At 44.8% G+C, this 18,856-nt stretch overlaps 1 protein-coding gene across 2 annotated transcripts in view; it reads right to left on the bottom strand.

Annotated features, from left to right (window-relative positions):
• LTBP2 (latent transforming growth factor beta binding protein 2) overlaps positions 1-18,856 on the bottom strand; it is a 131,355-nt gene that overhangs the window by 37,272 nt on the left and 75,227 nt on the right. For both annotated transcript variants that reach the window (XM_077925599.1, XM_028719712.2), the window contains exons 9-12: positions 14,310-14,384; positions 5,171-5,293; positions 3,829-3,993; positions 1,474-1,704 (exon numbers count right to left, since the gene is read on the bottom strand). In XM_077925599.1, coding sequence (XP_077781725.1) covers positions 1,474-1,704; positions 3,829-3,993; positions 5,171-5,293; positions 14,310-14,384 — 594 coding nt within the window. The remainder of the gene's footprint in view (positions 1-1,473; positions 1,705-3,828; positions 3,994-5,170; positions 5,294-14,309; positions 14,385-18,856) is intronic.

The following is an 18,856-nucleotide window of genomic DNA, read 5'->3' as shown; positions in this document are numbered from 1 at the left end:
AAGGTACTTGGATATGCTTGGGACTGCACCCTACACACCCATCTTATACACATGAAGAGTGTGACGTGAACCTTCCCGAGATTCAAGAACAGTCAACAAGGCAAGGAAAATGGTCAGGCAAGATGGGCATTGGCATCCTGAAACATCTGAAGGGTGCCATGTTGGCAACTCCTGTTCTACCCAAACCAGGGCCTTTTCTGTAGTGGTCCCCAAACCTTGGATTACCCTCCCCTCAGGATGGTTAATTTGTTTGTCTCTCCATCATCTTTTTGTAGGTGGGCAAAAGTATGCCCTTTTTATGTTCTATGCATGTCCACCATAGCTGTCAAAGTTTCCCTTTTTTAAGGGAAATTCCCTTATTCCGAATAGGATTCCTCACAAGAAAAGGGAAAAGTCGACAGCTATGATGTCCACATACCAAAAGGGGCAGTGCTGCCACATGCCACAGTGCAATGTGTGGGTGTTTGGGGTGGGACCAGCAGTGTAGCATGGCTGCCCCATTCACAACCTGAGTAGGTGTGAAGGGCACTTGTCTTCACGATCTAAGCCATTTAAAGGAGTTTTAGTGGGGTAGGAGAGCTGAAAATAATGCCAATATATTTCACATCTGGCAACCAATGCACCCCTTTGGTTTCAGATAAGTACATGGGTAGACGAGTCTCGAAAGCCTGTGACACAAATTTTCATGGCCTTCTAGCAGCTATGGTGGCTTATTTACCAGAAGTGATGTATTTAGTGTTAAGTCTGGAAGTGTATACTCACTTCTGACCAAACTAAGCCTCCTACAGCAAGACATACATCAGTTTGCACTAGAGGGCCATGAAAATTTGTGCCCCAGGCTTTTTAGACTCGTCTAAAACCCTAAAGGGCTCCTGCCCACCTAGCAGTTCAAAAGTACATCAAGTACAAGTAGATAAATAGGTACCACTCCAGCAGAAAGGTAAATGGCGTTTCTGTGCGCTGCTCTGGTTTGCCAGAAGCAGCTTAGTCATGCTGGCCACATGACCCAGAAGCTGTCTGCAGACAAACGCCGGCTCCCTCGGCCTATAGAGTGAGATGAGCACGAAACCCTAGAGTTGTCCACAACTGGACCTAACGGTCAGGGGTACCTTTACCTTTACCTTTCTACCCATGTACTATCTGAAACCAAAGGAAGACATTGGTTGCCAGATGTGAAATTATTTCAGCTCTCCTATCCCACTATTTTTTTTTTGCTGTGCTATTTGTTTTGTTCTTATTCGTTTTATTAAATGTTACTGTTTTGTTATCTGTTTGCACCATAACTGTTTTCATGCTAGTATTATTGAAGCTTCATCATGGAAGGAGGCCTGATGAACTAGTCTGAGATAACGCAGTCCTGATGGGCTTTCGTGTGCAAGATTAGAAGACTCTCGAAACCATTCCAACACTGGAAATTTGTGAACTGCCTGGATTTCACTCAGACCAGTTGGATTCACACGAGTATTACTTTACCCTTTCCTGCGGAGGTGTCAGCCCCCGGGAGCGTGTCGGCGACATCGCCACGCAAGACCTCCTGCAGCTGTTGCTGCCTTACTGCCCAGCTGGGAAGCCGGCCCCTGTTTTTGCTCTGCTCCTCTGAGCTGAGCGGGAGCTCGTCTGCTTCTGCTTTCCTCATGGACATTCGAATGTCAGAGCTGGAGTAAGTGTAGCCGTGTCCTGCAGGGCAAATCTCCTTAAAGGCTTCTGCAAAGAAAGGAGAGATATACAAGATATACAATCTGATGACGCAGAGAAAAGGAGAAGCTACAAAAGTAATAGCCGAGAGCACAAAGACATCTCTCGCAATCTAATCCATTAGTAAGGATACTGTTGTTTTTCTGCTATCCCATTCAGACATGCCGGGCCATGTTTCCTCTTCTTTAGTCTATTTAAGCTATCTGCCACAATCGAAACACAGTTCTCTGACATGGGTAAAACATGTTTAGACTACACCCACTTGGAACCAGAACTGAAGGCTGAAAGTTGCCAGCAAAAAGAAAGATGTTTGCAGGGCTGGGTGTGTTATTAGTAAATGCAAACTACTGTTAACCGATACTGGAAGCTGGCTGCCCTTTCTCTCAGAGTTGACAATAAAATATAACCACATGGAAACTCGCTCTGTGTGTGTGTGTGTGTGTGTGTGTGTGTGTGTGTGTGTCTCAAAGAGAGGCAGCTGTGTAACAAAAGGGCCAAGGGATCTACTGTTTGTTAAGGCTGCATAAGAGTTGAAGGTCAAACAAACAGCCATAAAGTTCCGCAAGCCCCAAACCCCCTTTTAATTCATCACTGTAGGTTTTGGGCATATCTGATAGGGCCATCCACAAAGTTCATTTGGCAACACAGGCCCTGCCCTGCTTCACAGCAGAGTGATGTAAACAAAAAAGAAACCCTGTACGTTAAAGAAGTTGGAAAGGATGAATGTTTATTATTAAATTAGCTAATTTAATAATAAATATCCATCCTTCCCAGCATCTTTCAGATACATTTTTTCCTTTTTGTTTACATCGTTGCTGCTTGGAACCACATAAAAAACAGGAAGCATCCAGAGTGAATCAGCCTGCTTCAGGCAGCACCACGAAGGGCAGGGGACTAGATGAAGGCAGGAACTCCAGTTGTTGCTGGACTACAACTCCCATAATCCCAAACTATTTGTCATGCTGGCTAGGGCTGATGGGAACTGGAGTCCAACAACATATGGAAGGCACCACATTGGTAACCCCTGTCAGAGTATCTACAAGGAGGTGCAGGAAGGGGCAAAGTCTTATTGTAAGGCAGTGTTATATGAGGGCTGAGAGGCCATACTTATAATTCTCTATTCCTCTCAGTTTGTCATGCTCTGCTTATGGTCTTTTGGGTGCTCACTGATTCATTTTCTATCTAATGCTATACGTTCACACTGCCTCATGACAAATAGTCAACAAGTGCCACTAGACTAATCTGGTTTCTTTCTTTTATTCTTTCTTATTTTTTATTTACAAATTTAAGAAGGAAAGAACAATTAAAATTAAAGGAGAGAGGAAAAAACAAAACAATAATAATATACAAATAAATCATTATAATAACAGTAGACCACCATCAGCTTACATTGTGGATGCAGTGACCATCAGTACGCAAATCTTACTTAAAACATATAAGTTAATATAAGCCTTCTAGATGTTCAAGTATGTATCCGTGTGACGCTAATGCCTATATGAAAGATGTTTGAATGTAGTCAGGGCAGGGAGGTCATCAGATTGTACAATAGACAGGGAGGTATAAGTCTCTTAGCCACCATAAAGGTAAAGGGACCCCTGACCATTAGGTCCAGTCGTGGCCGACTCTGGGGTTGCGGTGCTCATCTCGCTTTATTGGCTGAGGGAGCCGGCGTACAGCTTCCGGGTTATGTGGCCGGCATGGCCCCATCATGGGGATTCAAACTGCTGACCTTCTGATTGGCAAGTCCTAGGCTCTGTGGTTTAACCCACAGCCCCCCCCCCCCCCGTCCCTCTTAGCCACCATAAGGGCTTGCAAAATCCACTTCTGTTGTCCACCGGTTAACTAAGATACTACAGGGATATAATTTCAAAGTACACAAACATCTGCAGATATCATGGATTTTGCCGAATTGAGGCAAGTAACAACGTCAGATCAAAAGGAATATATCACTGGAGAAGCCCTCATCACACGCCTCCAAGTTAAAGGCTTTATAATCCCATTTCAGGCAGAGAAATGCAAATGGTAATGCTGATCTGATAAAGAGCCGGAAGACTCTAAGTAGCCACCGGTTTAAAATTTGCAGAAAGTGAAAGGGCAGGGGGAAAGGTCCAAAAGAACAAGCAGAGTTTTTACCAGATCCTGGTAATGGACACGTCTCACAATTTCTTCCCCACCCTTTGCCAACACGACTACAGCAGCAGATCTGCTTGGTGATGTGCTGATTGAGCGGCAGGGCACAGACTCCCCCGACAGTTGAGCGATAGCACAGCCCCTGCTCTGTGGAAACTGCTTTATCCGCTGAAACACAAATGGTTGATTAGTCAGCTTTTGAAAAGCGAAGATTTTCAGTGCAATCTTATGAATGTTTACTCAGTAGTAAATCCTACTGTGCAATGGGATTTATTCCCCAGTAAAAGGGAATTATCTTATGACAGTTACTGGAAGCCCAGTTGAACACAGTGGTTTTACTTTTGAGTAAACATGTATAGGGATCATACTGTTAGGCTCCTCTTGTTGATCTCCAACTAGACCCATTTGTCCACTCTTTCACCAATAGTGAAAGTGAAGGCAAGAAAAACAGTGGAGCTGTTTTAATACACATTGAATTGCATTGAATTCAATGTCAAGAAGTATTTCAGATGCTTAATTTCATCATGCTTTAAGATGAAGAGTTGATTAAAACACTATTCTACTTTGAGATTTGAATCTATGGATCATCTCTTGCTTAGTTTGCTAATAAAGAAGCTAGCTAAAAAGTTCACCATCAAACAGTTAAGAATCTTTGCCAAATCATAGAGTTAGGTAACTCATGCCAAAGGTTTTGCAACAAGACTGTGCAAGACTTCAGATTTCAGTTAAGATTTCAAATTAAATTTTTAATGAGAGGAGCAGAGAAGTGTTGGTTTTGTGCTTAGATTTAGCAAATTTGAGTCAGCTTTGGGGAAATTTTCCTGAATCGACTATAACATGTCATTGGAAACTATAACGAAGGCAAAAGGGATCAGGACAAAGGCAAAACCAGGAAATTGACTTTAAAAGGGAGAAGCAGAGCAGCTTTAAAAATTAGGGGGTCTTTTGCCCAAAGTGGGACAGTTGGCAAGTCTCTTTTGGTTCATAATCATGACATCATCATTATGGGCAGAAGCTAAAGGGAAAGTATCTTCCTCTTGTTCTAGAGCAGGGATCCCCAAACTTGGCCCTCCAGATGTTTTGGGACTACAATTCCCATCATCCCTGATCACTGGTCCTGTTAGCTAGGAATGATGGGAGTTGTAATCCCAAAACATCTGGAGGGCTGAATTTGGGGGTGCCTGTTCTAGAGTAATCATCTCTGGTACATAGTGTATCTGCCCAGGATTGATGGCTATTGCTCACTCCTTCAACTCCTTATGATCCAACCCATACAGTTATTGTGCTAATGGGGAAAAAACGAATAAGGGGGGGGAGTTGTTATGGTCTATCTGGGGACACTTACAAATACAGTGACTGCGGGATGGGTCCAGCATGGTTCCAGGCTTACAAGTGCAGAGGAAGCTGCCGCGAGTGTTCACACATTCTGCATCTTTGCATATGCCAAATATTAGGCATTCATTGATATCTATAAAGGTGAACAGAGAGAACAAGATTAGCCAACCTATTCTAGTGCTGCCCGCAAATGGCACTGCAAGGAGGATCTGCAAAGGGAACAAGTCCTGATGTGACAGAGCAGAGACGATGGGATCACCAAGCAAAAGAGAATGGGGGGGGGGCTCACAGGTGAAGGCCACATGTAAAAACAGATATAAAAAGGTAGAGCTGTTAAGGAAAGGTTGAGAGGCAAGGTGACTTTGTGAGACCTATTCAGCACTCTGAAGAGCCGGATTCAGTAATGGGCTAGATGAGGGCCAGTAATGTGAAGCTAAATCCTGACAAGATGGAGGTACTGAGATGAAACAGTTCTTGTGCCCTGGAAGCTGGTGTTCAGTTAGTTCTGGGTGGGGTTATACTCTCTCTGAAAGAGCAGCCAAGCCATTTGGGGGCACCTCCTTGTTCCAGCATTTTCACTTGAAGCCAAATGTCGTTTACCAGCTTCAGTTGGTTCACTGAGCCTGGTGATTCCTAGACAGAAATAGGCTTGCCACTGCGATTCCCACTCTGGTAGTCTCTCAGCTGGGATATTGTGATGTGTTACATGGGGTTGTCCTTAAAAGACAACCTAGAAGCTTCAGTTGCTGAAGAATCTGGCTACCAGAATTTTGCCTGGTGCAGTCAGGGTTGCTCATATTACTACATTGACTGCCTATTCAGAATCCAATTTAAGGTGATGGTGTTCTCAAGTGCTAAATGGCCTGGAGCATTTACCGTATTTTTCGCACCATAGGACGCACTTTCCCCCCTCCAAAAATGAAGGGGAAATGTGTGTGCGTCCTATGGTGCGAATGCAGGCTTTTGCTGAAGCCTGGAGAGTGAGAGGGGTCGGTGCGCACAAACCCCTCACGCTCTCCAGGCTTCGCACACCTCTCCGCAAGCAGCGGGAGCCCAGCGCTGGGCTCCCGCTGCTTGCGGAGACTTGCCTGCATGTTGAAGCCTGCGCGCGCTGAGCTCAGCGCGTCCAGGCTTCGCGGACCTCCCCGCAAGCAGCGGGAGCGCTCCTGCTGCTTGCGGAGACTTGCCTGCATGCCGAAGCCTGCGCGCGCTGAGATCACACAAGCAGCGGGAGCCAGCGCTGGGCTCCCACGGCTTGCAGAGAGCTGCCTGTTTGGGGGCTGGGGTCAGGGGAAGCTCGAGCTTCCCCCGCCCCAGTCCCGCGCCTGGGGGGGAAATAATTTTTTCCCCTTTATTTCCCCCCAAAAAAACTGGGTGCGCCCTATGGTCCGGTGCGCCCTATGGTGTGAAAAATACGGTATCTGAGGGAACAACTCTTCTCCTACCAGCCTGCCTGTGTCCTCTGTAGAGGCCCTTCTTCAAGTACCCTCTTCAACAAAGGTACATTATGTAGTCACAAAGAAGACAGCTTTTTTTTCTGTGGTATTGGCCCAACTTTGGAATGCCCTCTGGTGCTGTCCAATGCTGCAATGCAATCTTTTTGGCACCATGTTAAGACCTTAAGGACAAAAGAACATAAGAAGAACCTGATAGATTAGGCCAGGCATCCCCAAACTCAGCCCTCCAGCTGTTTTGGGACTACAGTTCCCATCATCCCTGACCACTGGTCCTGTTAGATAGGAATGATGGGAGTTGTAGTCCCAAAACAGATGGAGGGCCGAGTTTGGGGGTGCCTGGATTAGGCCATTGGCCCATCTAGCCCAGCATCCTGTTCTCACAGTGGCAAACCAGATCCCTGTGGGAATTATTATAGATGGAATTGTAGATGGAACTGCCTTCTTTGTTCCTTTAGCCTGTTTTTTATCTTGTTTATTGTTTCTTTAAAAAAATGAATGTTGTGTTCAAGGAAGGAAGAGGCATGATCACAGTTCAGAGCATTTGAGGAAGCATGAAGTTAGACCAGTACAGTGAAGGAGGTGGCTTGGAGAGAGGGGGCATGGTCTGAGGAGAGTCCCAAGGACCGGACAGAGAACCCAGGTCTGAGATTCCCCACTCCTGATAAACAGAATCAGGCCATCAGTTCTACCTAGCCCAGTTTGGGGTTCTCTCTTGTACTGTAGGGCTCAGAACACTCTTAATTCTCTTCGTCCCAAAGTAATCAGTCACACAAGATGTGGTATGGATTTCCAATTTAGGGCAACTTTATAATTATAGGATGGATATATATATATATAAATTCTGTTTTACAATTTAAAATATTCCCTTCTTCTCTTTCCTTGATTCCTTTTTCATATCATAAATCCCTGCATATTTTTCAAAAAAAAAAAATACCATTCAGTATTCCATTATTGCATCCATCAAAACTTGTTGAATTTATCCTAATGCTGCCAGTGTTTCAGCCGTACACAATTATTTCCCATATATTCCATAAACATTTTCCAATCTTCTTTAAGCTTATGTTCTTCTTGTTCTCTTATTCTACATGCTAAGTCTGCGAGTTGTGCATATTCTGTCAACTTAAGTTGCCATTCTTCTTTAGTTGGGACCTCACTCGTTTTCCATTTTTAGGCTAACGAAACACGGGCCGCAGTAGTAGCATACATAAATAACCTTAATAATTATAGTTTTAAAACCATATGCCATGTCATGTTCTTGCCCTTCTCAGGACCTTTAAAGGCATTTTCACACAAAGCTTAAATTACTTTTGAGCTCTTAGCTATTTATGCGAATGTCTCATCCTACAGAAAATAAGAGGAGAGGCATCTGCAATGATAATGAGTTTTCTGGACTATGTACATTATACCTTCACACTACAATTCCAGCTGAAACAAGAATCACTTAAAAGGAACTCTAAAGCAGCTTTGGCTTGAATCTTGATTGTAATGTGAATGCAAAACACATCCTTGCCATAATGCTAATCTCTTTGCGGATGCTTCTCCTAGGCCTCCTTTTTCTGCATCAACATCAGATAAACATTAACACAAAGCTTGACATATGAAAACACTCTAAGCCACATGTGTGCAAATGTCACAAATGGGTCACGAGTGATCATTCCTTTACATGAGCAGGTGGGGGCACTATTTGCACATGATCCATTGACGGGATGGCCACACTACAGCACTAGGTAAAATAAACATCTTCCTGTAATAATGGGAAAGATTTGCATGAGAATTTGGAAGCACAGATTGGTGGGGAGGGCACCAGATCTCAAGGAGCTGTCAGAGAAACAGAATGCGCTAAATTGCTCTGCACCAACCCACCACATGACCTCTGGCAAGTTCTTTCCACTTGCCATGCCAGCAGCACAATTGGGCTTTATGGCCTCTGACCCCCCCAGGGACTGGAAAGGGTCAAGCGGTGTTTGCTAATCATGGCAAAGCTCCCAGAAGTGGCAGATGCCTGCGAAGAACTATGATCGACAACACACCAGGAGGGAAGAGGTAACAGCTTCTTCTGGCCCCATCACTCAGTAGTGTCACCAACAAGGGGCCCAAAGAACTTGCTTACAGCCCAGCTGAGGTACACGGTATTCCCCCAACAGACCAAAGGGAAGAAGAGGCCCTTTCAATTTCATCATGCTTTTGAGAAAACCAGGTTTCCAAAGATTTGGGGAGAGAGTTCTTTCCATGATTGCCAGAGGGAACAAGAAACACAGAATAGGTTGTTATTAGTGGACTAGCCTCTACTGGTCAAGACAATGCAAGTTGCAAGATGGAAAGGATTGTAACCACAGAACAATGGGTAGAATTTGATGTTGTGTTAAGGTGATTGTTCCATAACAGCAAGCATTTCAGCTGGCCAGACACAATGGTCCCCCCTCTCCTCTCCCCATGCACTGTTCTGGGTGACCTCCCCCACCCCTAGGGCTAATTTTTTTTGGGGGGGGGGAGGAAGCAATGTTGCCCAAGCAGAATTCCTCGCACAGGGCATCCACTCATGGGATTTGTTAAGTGAATCCCACCCAACATTGCTGAATGTTTGGTTGAATAGATAGCTGTGCTGTCTGTGCCATTCAAACTTGTGCTACTTAAAATTACATTGAAAACAAAGGCAATTACAGGCGGCCCCCAATTTGCGCAGGGGTTTCGTTCCAGGTCACTGCGAGCTTACGTGAAATCGTGTGCAATTGAAACACCTTGTTCCACCCCTGCTCTGCCCCACCCCGCCCCCATTTTTCCCCTTTAGTGCTATCTTTTATGACATTTCAGGATCACTTCTGGGTTCAGTGCCATGTGCATGTGTGCAGTCACACACATTATAGGTCACACCTAAAACAGGGGTTTTCTGTATATGAAATCTTATTCAGTGGATTGTGAAATTGTTGTCGCCCCATTCTTCTTGCTGAATATTCCATGTCCTTAGCAGTAAAAGGACACACATTTTCCATAAGGATTATCACATGGGATCTGTGAGCATTTTTATCGCCCAACATTTGAAATTTGTCTGCTAATACTGTGTGTGTGTGGTTATCAGTAGTGAGGAAAAGATCCATGGCACATGCTCAGAGGAACTCTAATCTTTTTGTTTTACTTCCCATTTTCCAGAATGAGGCACTCCTTGCATATCATCATCATCAACATCATAATACCTTTATTGTCCATGTCCAACCTGTGTACAATGAAATTAGCCGAGCCTCCCTCCCACTCAATCAATCAATCAATCAATCTCATTGCAATCTGTGTGCTTGTCACACAACACACATGGCTCAAATTAAGCCCTGTCAGCATGAGAATATGCACATAGTGTAATGTCTGAACTCTACCACTGGTGAAGGGATCTGGCATTTTTTCTCCTTAGTGCATGGTGGATGAGACAATAGCACAATGGCCGAGCAAGAACAATGCATGCTAAAAAGCCAAAGATCAATCTCTGGCATCTCCAGGTAGGATTGGGAAAGAATCCCGTCTAAAACCACAGAGTCTTTGTCAATCAGCGTAGACAAAACTGATCCAGATTGACAAATGGCCTGATTTAGTATAAGACTGCTTTATATGGCTGTGTTAGCAAAAGAATGGAAGAAGAAGAAAAACTTGGTTAACCATTCATTTATTGGCTCCTTTCCAGCTTGGCAACAGAAGCAGAGCCAAAGACCCTGAAAAATTAGCTTTAAGCATCTCGTTTACTCTTCTCCTCCCCCCCCCCTCCACTTGGGGAGGATCCCAGGCATACTGTGTGGTCTCATTCCAGTGCTCATTGAGCCAAATGGCTCCGAGTGCCTAGGCAAGGCCTTCAGAGCCAGATTCTGGGCAAAATGTGGTCTGCCGGGCACACACTCCACAGTTGCCAGAAGGTGAACCAAGTGCAAACACAGCAAAGAGCTCCTAAAAATAGAAGGCTATATGCAGGGCAGAGGGGAATTCAGGAGGCAGTGTAGCTTTTGAGCGCTGGATTAAAGAAGGCTAAGATCTCCCTCTCCTTTAATAATAATTATAATATAATAACAAATTTTATTTATACCCCGCCCTCCCCAGCCAGAACCGGGCTCAGGGTGGTTAACATCAAAAAATAAAAATGCATTAAAACATAAAATTCAGCAATCGACTGAAATACATCTTAAAATCGGATTAAAATCACATAAAATCAGATGGCAACCCACAAATTATAACTATAGGGGTTGGTAGCCTTAAATACTCACCAGGCTCAGCTATTTATACGAGCCGGTGAGAAGAGTAAAAGAGGCCTCTTGTATGAAGGGTTCTGTAAGAAGAGAGGGGTCAGACTGGGCCCCGACCAAAGGCCCTGCGGAACAATTCTGTCTTGCAGGCCCTGTGGAAAGATGTCAAAGTCCCGTAGGGCCCTGGTCTCTTGCAGCAGAGCATTCCACCACCTGCGCCTCCATAGAGAGGGAGGTGTTGAGGGTTACACTCAGACTCTTGACAGAAGATGCTGGCACTAATTGTGCCCCAGCAAGGGATGGGAGTTTGCCCCCCAACCCCATGTTGTCTTGATCCAACCAAAGGACCCTGTCTTTGAAGGATTTAGCTTCAACCAGCTCCCACGCAACCATCCAGCCACAGCTTCCAAACATCTGGTCAGTGTATCTGGGGCTGAATCAGGATGGCTGTCCATCAACAGATAAAGTTGGGTGTCATCAGCATATTGATAACAACCCAGCCCAAAACTCTGAACAAGCTGGGCAAAGGGGCGCATAAAGATGTTAAAGAGCATCGGGGAGAGAATTGTGCCCTGTGGCACTCCACACACCAAGGGGTGCCGCGACAACAACTCCTCCCCTTGCACCACCTTCTGTCCCCGACCAGAGAGAAACGAGCGCAGCCATTGAAGGACTGTGCCCTGAATCCCCATGTCTGCAAGGTGGTGGTCCAATAGTTTGCGGTCAATCATGTCGAAGGCTGCTGACAGATCTAGAAGAATTAGCAGCCCAGACCCACCTCAGTCCAGCTGGAATGGATCCAAGGCAGATGTTTCATCCAGAAACCTACGAAGCTGTTCGGCAGCCGTGCTCTCAATTACCTTACCCTGGTACGGGCGGTAATTGGATAGATCTGAAGGATCTCATGATGTTTTCTTTAAGAGCAGGCATACTACTGCCTCCTTCAACCCTCCTGGGAATGCCCCCCCCCGGGAATTACCAACCCATCAAGCAATGTAGTCCCCATACATCTCTGATAAGAAAGCCGCATATGGTCAGTTCAAGTATGGAGTTAAACAGCTACTCCAATCCCACATTCATGTTGCGTCAAAAAGCAGGTTCGGGAGTATGTGCTTGCCAACTTAGCATGCCACTCATGCACAGAGTACAACCGATTTATAAAGTCTCTCTCAGAAAGTGTCAACACCTAAATACATTATACCTGCCCTGCACTATATTTGTGAGGCCTGAAGATCACCGATCAGGAAATCAATCCCACTTTCTATAAAACACAAGTTTAGTTATTTGTGCTTTTAAAAAAAATATACATTAGGGCCCAAGAATCTCTCTGCCACAATAGCTCAGAGTTTCTCAGTGTGGCCTTTGTGAGCACAGGTTCTACAGCAGAAAGCTTATCAAAATGAATGTATGCAGCCCTGGCAATTAGAGAAGGGGTGGTAGTAATGGTAACAGTGTGGAATGGCAAGGACAGGCAATCAGGGTTTACAAATCAGCTATGAGCCAGAAAGGTTGAGACCCACAGAATTGTGGTGATTTGCTAATCAGTTCAATATGAGAGGAATTCCATGCTAAAGGAAACATGTCAAGAGAACATCCATCAATGGAATTGCACAAATCCAAGCTAAGACTCTGCATTACGCCATCCAAGTAGAATCTCACAGCTTATTGTAAGGGGGGAGATCATAGAGAAAGAACGACGACATTCCTGCCACCACTATGACGAGACACTGGGCTTTACGCTTTGAACAGCATCTGGAATGTGCACTAAGAACAAGTAAAAATTCCCAGAGAGGCCCAGCCCAATGCCAATTTCATCTCAAGATGCATTAGCAAAAATGTAAGAGGTATACAACCCTCATTTGACCTAAAGCAAAATGAATTTTGAAAGCAATGATCCATCTGTGCTATGGCTTCAAAGCAGAACCAACCAGCATTCATCCAGTGTGCATCCGGTCACATACATACTTTTGCAAGCGTTTGTATGCACATTTACCGCAATGATGTGCATTTTAAACATATTGTTTGGTGGGAGAACTACACCGTAAAATTCTGAGAAGTGTAAATTTTGAAGTATAGCTGTGTTTCAGTTTGTATATTGGTTTGAGAACTGCACATTAGGTCATTTTGTATTAAAGTGCAAACAAATCGCATTTCTCCTCCATCCATAATCCTCTGTTACTCTACAGAGCACATTCCAGCTCTTGGAACCATATATAAACCATTGGTGTGGATATAAAATTTTATGACCCATCTCATTCACTTATGTAATAAGATGCTTAGAGTACCAGCATTATCTGGTGTCAGCAGCATCTTTTGTGGGGACACTTTCCTCACCCAACTTCTTCCCTACATAGATTCAGAAGGCCTCCATAGTTTTCATTTTCAGGAGATCAGTTACTTAATTTTCTTGTGGGCATTTGGAGACACATGAATTTTATTCCAGACTTAAGCATTAGTGTTTCATAACTGTTATTTACACTGCTTATAGTTATTGTTAACTAATTTTATTGCACTAACAAGATGGTATTGTTTTAAATTGTTGCATTAACTGCCCCAAGGCTTTTCAAAGCATGTGGCAGGATGTACATTAAAAAAATAAATTAATAACAGATTTCCCCACACCTGTTCACTTTCACTTTTAAACCTTCCTCTCAACACCTCCTACTCAAATAAAACTGCTACAGCTAAGATTGCTTTAGGGTATAAGAAACATAATCCTTTTTCAAAACAAGCACCAGAAAACATTTACCTAGAACACACCCTGCAGTTGGGAGGTTATATTAATTATAAACTCATCAAAGGCAAAGATACGTATCAGCATATATTTCTCTACAGAATGGAAGATTCTGTATCTGTTGTAGGGCAGAGTTTATCTTATCACAGGACCAAGTAAGGCAAATGTTTGTGCATTGGCACTGCTGATAATTGAATGAAGATGAGATTCAAGGGGCGAAAGAGCAATTAGAATACATAATAATGTGACTAGATGTTTCTGCTCTTTGTAAGTAGAGCTGTAGGGTTTGGGGTTGTAATTAAGCAAGTAACCATGGGACAGATCATTTTTGCATATAATGAGTGGAATCCAACACAGCACTAATTCTCTTGTTCCATGCATCCCCTAACTCAGTTCCAGAGATTCCCTCAACCCTCTGGCACAGATTTGGGGCTATTAGCCGGGGGACTATGTCCTACCTCTAATGTCATTATGCCTCTGAATACCAGTTACTGCGAATCTCAGGCGAACAGAATACTGTTGTGCTCATGTTCTGCCTAGGGTTTCCACCAGGAATCTGGTTGGCCATTGTGAATACAGGATGCTGGACTAGATGGGCCATTGGCCTAATTCGGCCGACTCTTCTTATGCTCTTAGGATCCTGCTGCACAAGCAGAAACCTTTGTGCTGACATGACGCAGTAGTTGAATAACACCCAGTACAGTACCTGTGAAAGGGGATGAGACAAAGTTTCACACTTACCTTGGCAGTGGCTCCGATTCAACCTTTTATATCCCTGTGGGCATTCAACTTGACCATTTTCAAACACTGGGTGAGCTAGATGGAGAGGAGAAAAGAAAAGAAAGCCTTTATCAAGAGTGAAAAATTCAGGGTACAAGGCTATATTCAAGTTGTGTCAAATCTGAAAGGCTACGGGATTTGGCTGGAAGCCCCACTAAACAGCTGAAACTCAGGCAATGCTTCTGCCACAGGAGATACACCAGGCGACCTGGCCAGACAGATTGATGGAACAACCAAAACAGGGTAGACTTGTGGGCAAGAAATGGGTGCCATAGGCAGTGGCGGAGCTTCATGCTCTGGCACCGGGGGGTGGAGAGCAGGTGGGGGCAGGGCTAGCGCGCGTCCCGGAGGTGTGGCGCCACCTGCGGGGGCGTGGCGCCCAGCACGGGGGGGGGCAGCCACAATGGCACCCCACCGGGATCGTGCTGCTGTGGGTGGTGCGCTCCCCTGCACTCCTCTTCCTCCACCAGTGGCCATAGGGGAGGAGCATACTATACTCTTTATGCTCCTATTGACAGCTCAGGTTTAAACTAGTCCTGGACCTGAGACAAATGATATCCCTCCTATTGACTTCAATGGGAGGGGAAGGAATTTTTAAATAGCTGCATTGATGACCACCACGCCCACATTGCACTGGCAGAGCATAGAGTATGATGTAACTCAGCACCTAATTGCACCATAACATCCCCAGGATATAAACCATACCTAGGGGAACCACAACTCAGATGACCGGACAACTAGTATGAGTCTCTCCCTTCCTCTGATCTCAGCCCATGTAGTGCTTACTTAAGAGCTCACAAGGAGGAACAGGGAGAAATAGCATTTAGCATGAAGAGGGAGCACTTTGCACAAAACGTCTCTTCTCCAGAACACACCCAGCAACTTGAGAACTTTGCTAAAACCTATCTTCCTAGAACTCTAAAAAGTATTCTGCCTAGAGACTTCAAACACAAACACCCAACGTGAAAGCACAATTGCTGTGATTGCCTTCCGTGTCTTCCTTGGTTTGCAATATGTGAATACTGTGTTCTGTCTGGTCTGAACTGCAATGCTCTAACACTGTTATCCCCAACAGTGTGGAACAGGTTCTCCCCCACACAAAGAAGGCACTTATTCCCAAATGCTGGTAAGCCCTCTGTTGGCAAAGACCAGGTATTCTATTCCAACAACTGGAGCCGATGGCCAAACACTCATGAGAATGTTTATCTTGCAGGATGAAAGCTCTGATATATGCAGTGGAACAAGGGAATCAGCCACACTTCCGCTTGCCCTGCTGCTCCCCCCCCCCCCCCCGGGAAAACCCACTGTTTACCGCTGAATCAGAGCAAACGTCAATATCTGTTTCTCTGGATTGATATGTGCTCTGATTTAGCGCTAAAGACCAAGTTTTCAGGGGGAAGTGGTTGGCCAAAGGCAAAACCGCCTGGACTTGTGCTTTGTAGACACAGGACAAGCAGAAGTGTTGACAAGTCCAAGGTTTGCCACAAACACAGGACAGAATTCAACTAAGTAAGTTTTGCTAGCAGGAGCCTGCGCAAGTGATCCTGCTGGGGCAGCAGGGCTCTCCCCTATTGAGGCATGGAGAGATTGCACCAGTGACAACATTTGTGACAAGTGATGTCATTTGTGGTAAGTGACAAAATTCCATGGCTCCTGCTTAAACAACCTGAGAATTGCTCTTTTGCAATGGGAAAAAAATGTTCAAATAATTAAGTTTTTTTAAAAAAATGAGGTAAAATAATCCTTATTCTTTGAGGATTAAGCAGTCCCCTGCTGTCACCACCCAAGCATAGGAGCACCCATGACGTAATAACTGGTTACGTCTTCCTGTCGTGTGTTCTCTGCCATATTTGGAGACTTGTCTCTCCTTCACAGTTTACCTCAACAAACACCAATGTTGCCAGGTTGTGAAGCAGCTCTTAATAAAAATAAATTGTAGAAGTCTGAACACCAGGCACAGCTTCCAGAGGCTATGCATAGCTCCAACTATTGAACTGAATTAGGCAAAAGTAATAGCACAGCTTTCACAGAGGTTAGAAATAATAGGATCTTAGTGAGGGGATTAGTTAAGTGGCAACAAATAACCTCTTAAGGTAGCTATTATTGCTACCCACATCAACTCTGAATTATCTGTTAAGAACAGTGACAGAAATTACTCTCACTCACCTGAAAGTAATTTTGTGGCTGAGATTAGAGGACCTAAATGTTTGCTCCACTGAGAATGATTGTGCCTAAATAACAAATAGTAATATTTCCGAACACTTTACTTTGCCCCTTAGATGACCAGAGTACATTTGCTCCGTGGACCCTAATACAGATTTCACTGCGATTGTTTCTATTTCTGAATTTAATAATGTAACAAAACTGAGCGGATTGACATTACTAGTCTAGAGGATATGAGGCAGCTGGCTCTTTTAAATATGTTCTCTGCTTAAAGGGCTGTAAAACATTTTTCTAAAAATGAACCATATCTTAATTAAAGCAGTGATGGTTGATATTTCAGCGTTTGTACATCTGTATTTTTAACAGTTGTATAGATGAGGGAATGTTGGCAGGTACGGCTTGCCACGTCCCTGTGCTGAAGGGTTTGGAAAAGCTTCACCTGCCAGAATTCCCTCATCTGTGCAACATTTAAAGGTACTGGATCCCTAAAGTTGAAAGATTGGTTTTCAGTTTCCCATTAATATTTTTGAGAAGAGCTGAAATGGAAGAGCATGAGGAAGATTGGGAACAATGTGTTGCAGTGTGGAGTGCTCCTGTTCACTGCCCTCAAGTGCCCTCATCAGTCAGCAATGGTGATTGGTGCCCATTGGGACTGGTGGGACAAAAGGCAGGGAGACCAACAAGAGGTGGAGCCAATGTCAATGAGAGGCAGAGCTATTCCCTGAATGATCGTAAGTAGGACAGGATGCAGGTGGAGGCTGGCTGAGGACTTTCTTTTGTGCTGTGTTTCTAGGCACAGGCTCAGTTTCTGAGCATTTCTCCCACCCCACTGGTACTTTCCCCATGAAAACCCGCTCTTTACTGCTGAATCGGAGCAAATAGCAATCCACGGAAAACCTGAACCGTTGTTTGTTCCAATTCAGTGTTACAGAGCAGGTTTTCCTGGGGAAAGGGCTGGGGCAAAAGAAAAGAGATATGGATGCGGGTGACGCTGTGGGTTAAACCACAGAGCCTAGGACTTGCCAATCAGAAGGTCGGCGGTTCGAGTCCCCACGACGGGGTGAGCTCCCGTTCCTCGGTCCCTGCTCCTGCCAACCTAGCAGTTCGAAAGCACGTCAAAGTGCAAGTAGATAAATAGATACCGCTCAGGCGGGAAGGTAAACGGCGTTTCCGTGCGCTGCTCTGGTTCACCAGAAGAGGCTCAGTCATGCTGACCACATGACCCGGAAGCTGTACGCCGGCTCCCTCGGCTAGTAAAGCGAGATGAGCGCTGCAACCCCAGAGTCGTCCGCGACTGGACCTAATGGTCAGGGGTCCCTTTACCTTTACTTTTACCTTTATGGAGCTTTAATGCTCAGACCTGTGTCTAGAAAGTGTTACATTGTCTAGAGCAGACCGAGCACTCTGGAGGAGGCAGCCACTGAACCTGCAATGCACATTGTGCACACATCGCGCACACGTCATGCACAATGGGCCCCCTCAACACTGAGGGGGCCGGCTGCCTTCCAACAAATATTGAGGGGGACAGGGTGTCTTGGCACACCTGGCAAAAGGTAAGAGTGGGTGAGCCCTGAGGTTGATGGGGCACTGAACCATTTGCCCTAATTGACCAGGTCCCATTGTCAGTCAACTATTTAAACTATTTAAACAGCAAGCCTGCTAGCAGCCTCATACCCAGTGCTGCTCAGGAATTCTAAGAAACCCCAGAAAAGTCAGTGGAGTTTTGAAATCAGTGGTTTGAAAGGTTCAGTCTGGCATCTTGATTCAAAATGGCATCTAACTGTATCCAGACAGATGGAAACCAGCTCCTAGATCTCAAGAGCCATCATTTAAAACAATATGGTTCTGAACTATTAAGAGGTGTCCAAATGCGTAGTGAAAAGACCACTTTCCAAAATATATAGCAGAAGATGTTGGTTTGATGCTAGTTTAACAAGCATGGCTGCTCCCAGAGAATGTTGGGGACTGTAATTTGATGAGGGGAGATTGCCTCTTTTAAACTCTCTCACATTCCCATTAACAGAGTAAATGGCTATTAAAAGAAATTTAATTCTGTGGTATACATAAGGTTTGTCCTGGGACCAGAATTTTGGGACTTCAGAGAATGAGCTGGGCTTTCTGACCAAGATTCCTAAGGTATGTTGTAGCCCTTCTAAAAGTTTAGCATTGTTCACAGATTCTGTAGAACATTTTACCAACACAGGGGGGGGGGGGGAGCCTCCTCAATAATCATTGTGAAAGAAAATGGTATGGGGAAAGGATCACAGAGAAACTCCAGTATTGCCAGTTCCTCAGTGGCTTAGCTACACTTTCTCTTGCCCCGCTGCTTTCCCCAAGAGAAAACG

The sequence above is a fragment of the Podarcis muralis genome, chromosome 1, assembly GCF_964188315.1.
Source record: "Podarcis muralis chromosome 1, rPodMur119.hap1.1, whole genome shotgun sequence".
Lineage (NCBI taxonomy): Eukaryota > Metazoa > Chordata > Lepidosauria > Squamata > Lacertidae > Podarcis > Podarcis muralis.
This window is presented reverse-complemented; position numbering and strand designations above follow the sequence as displayed.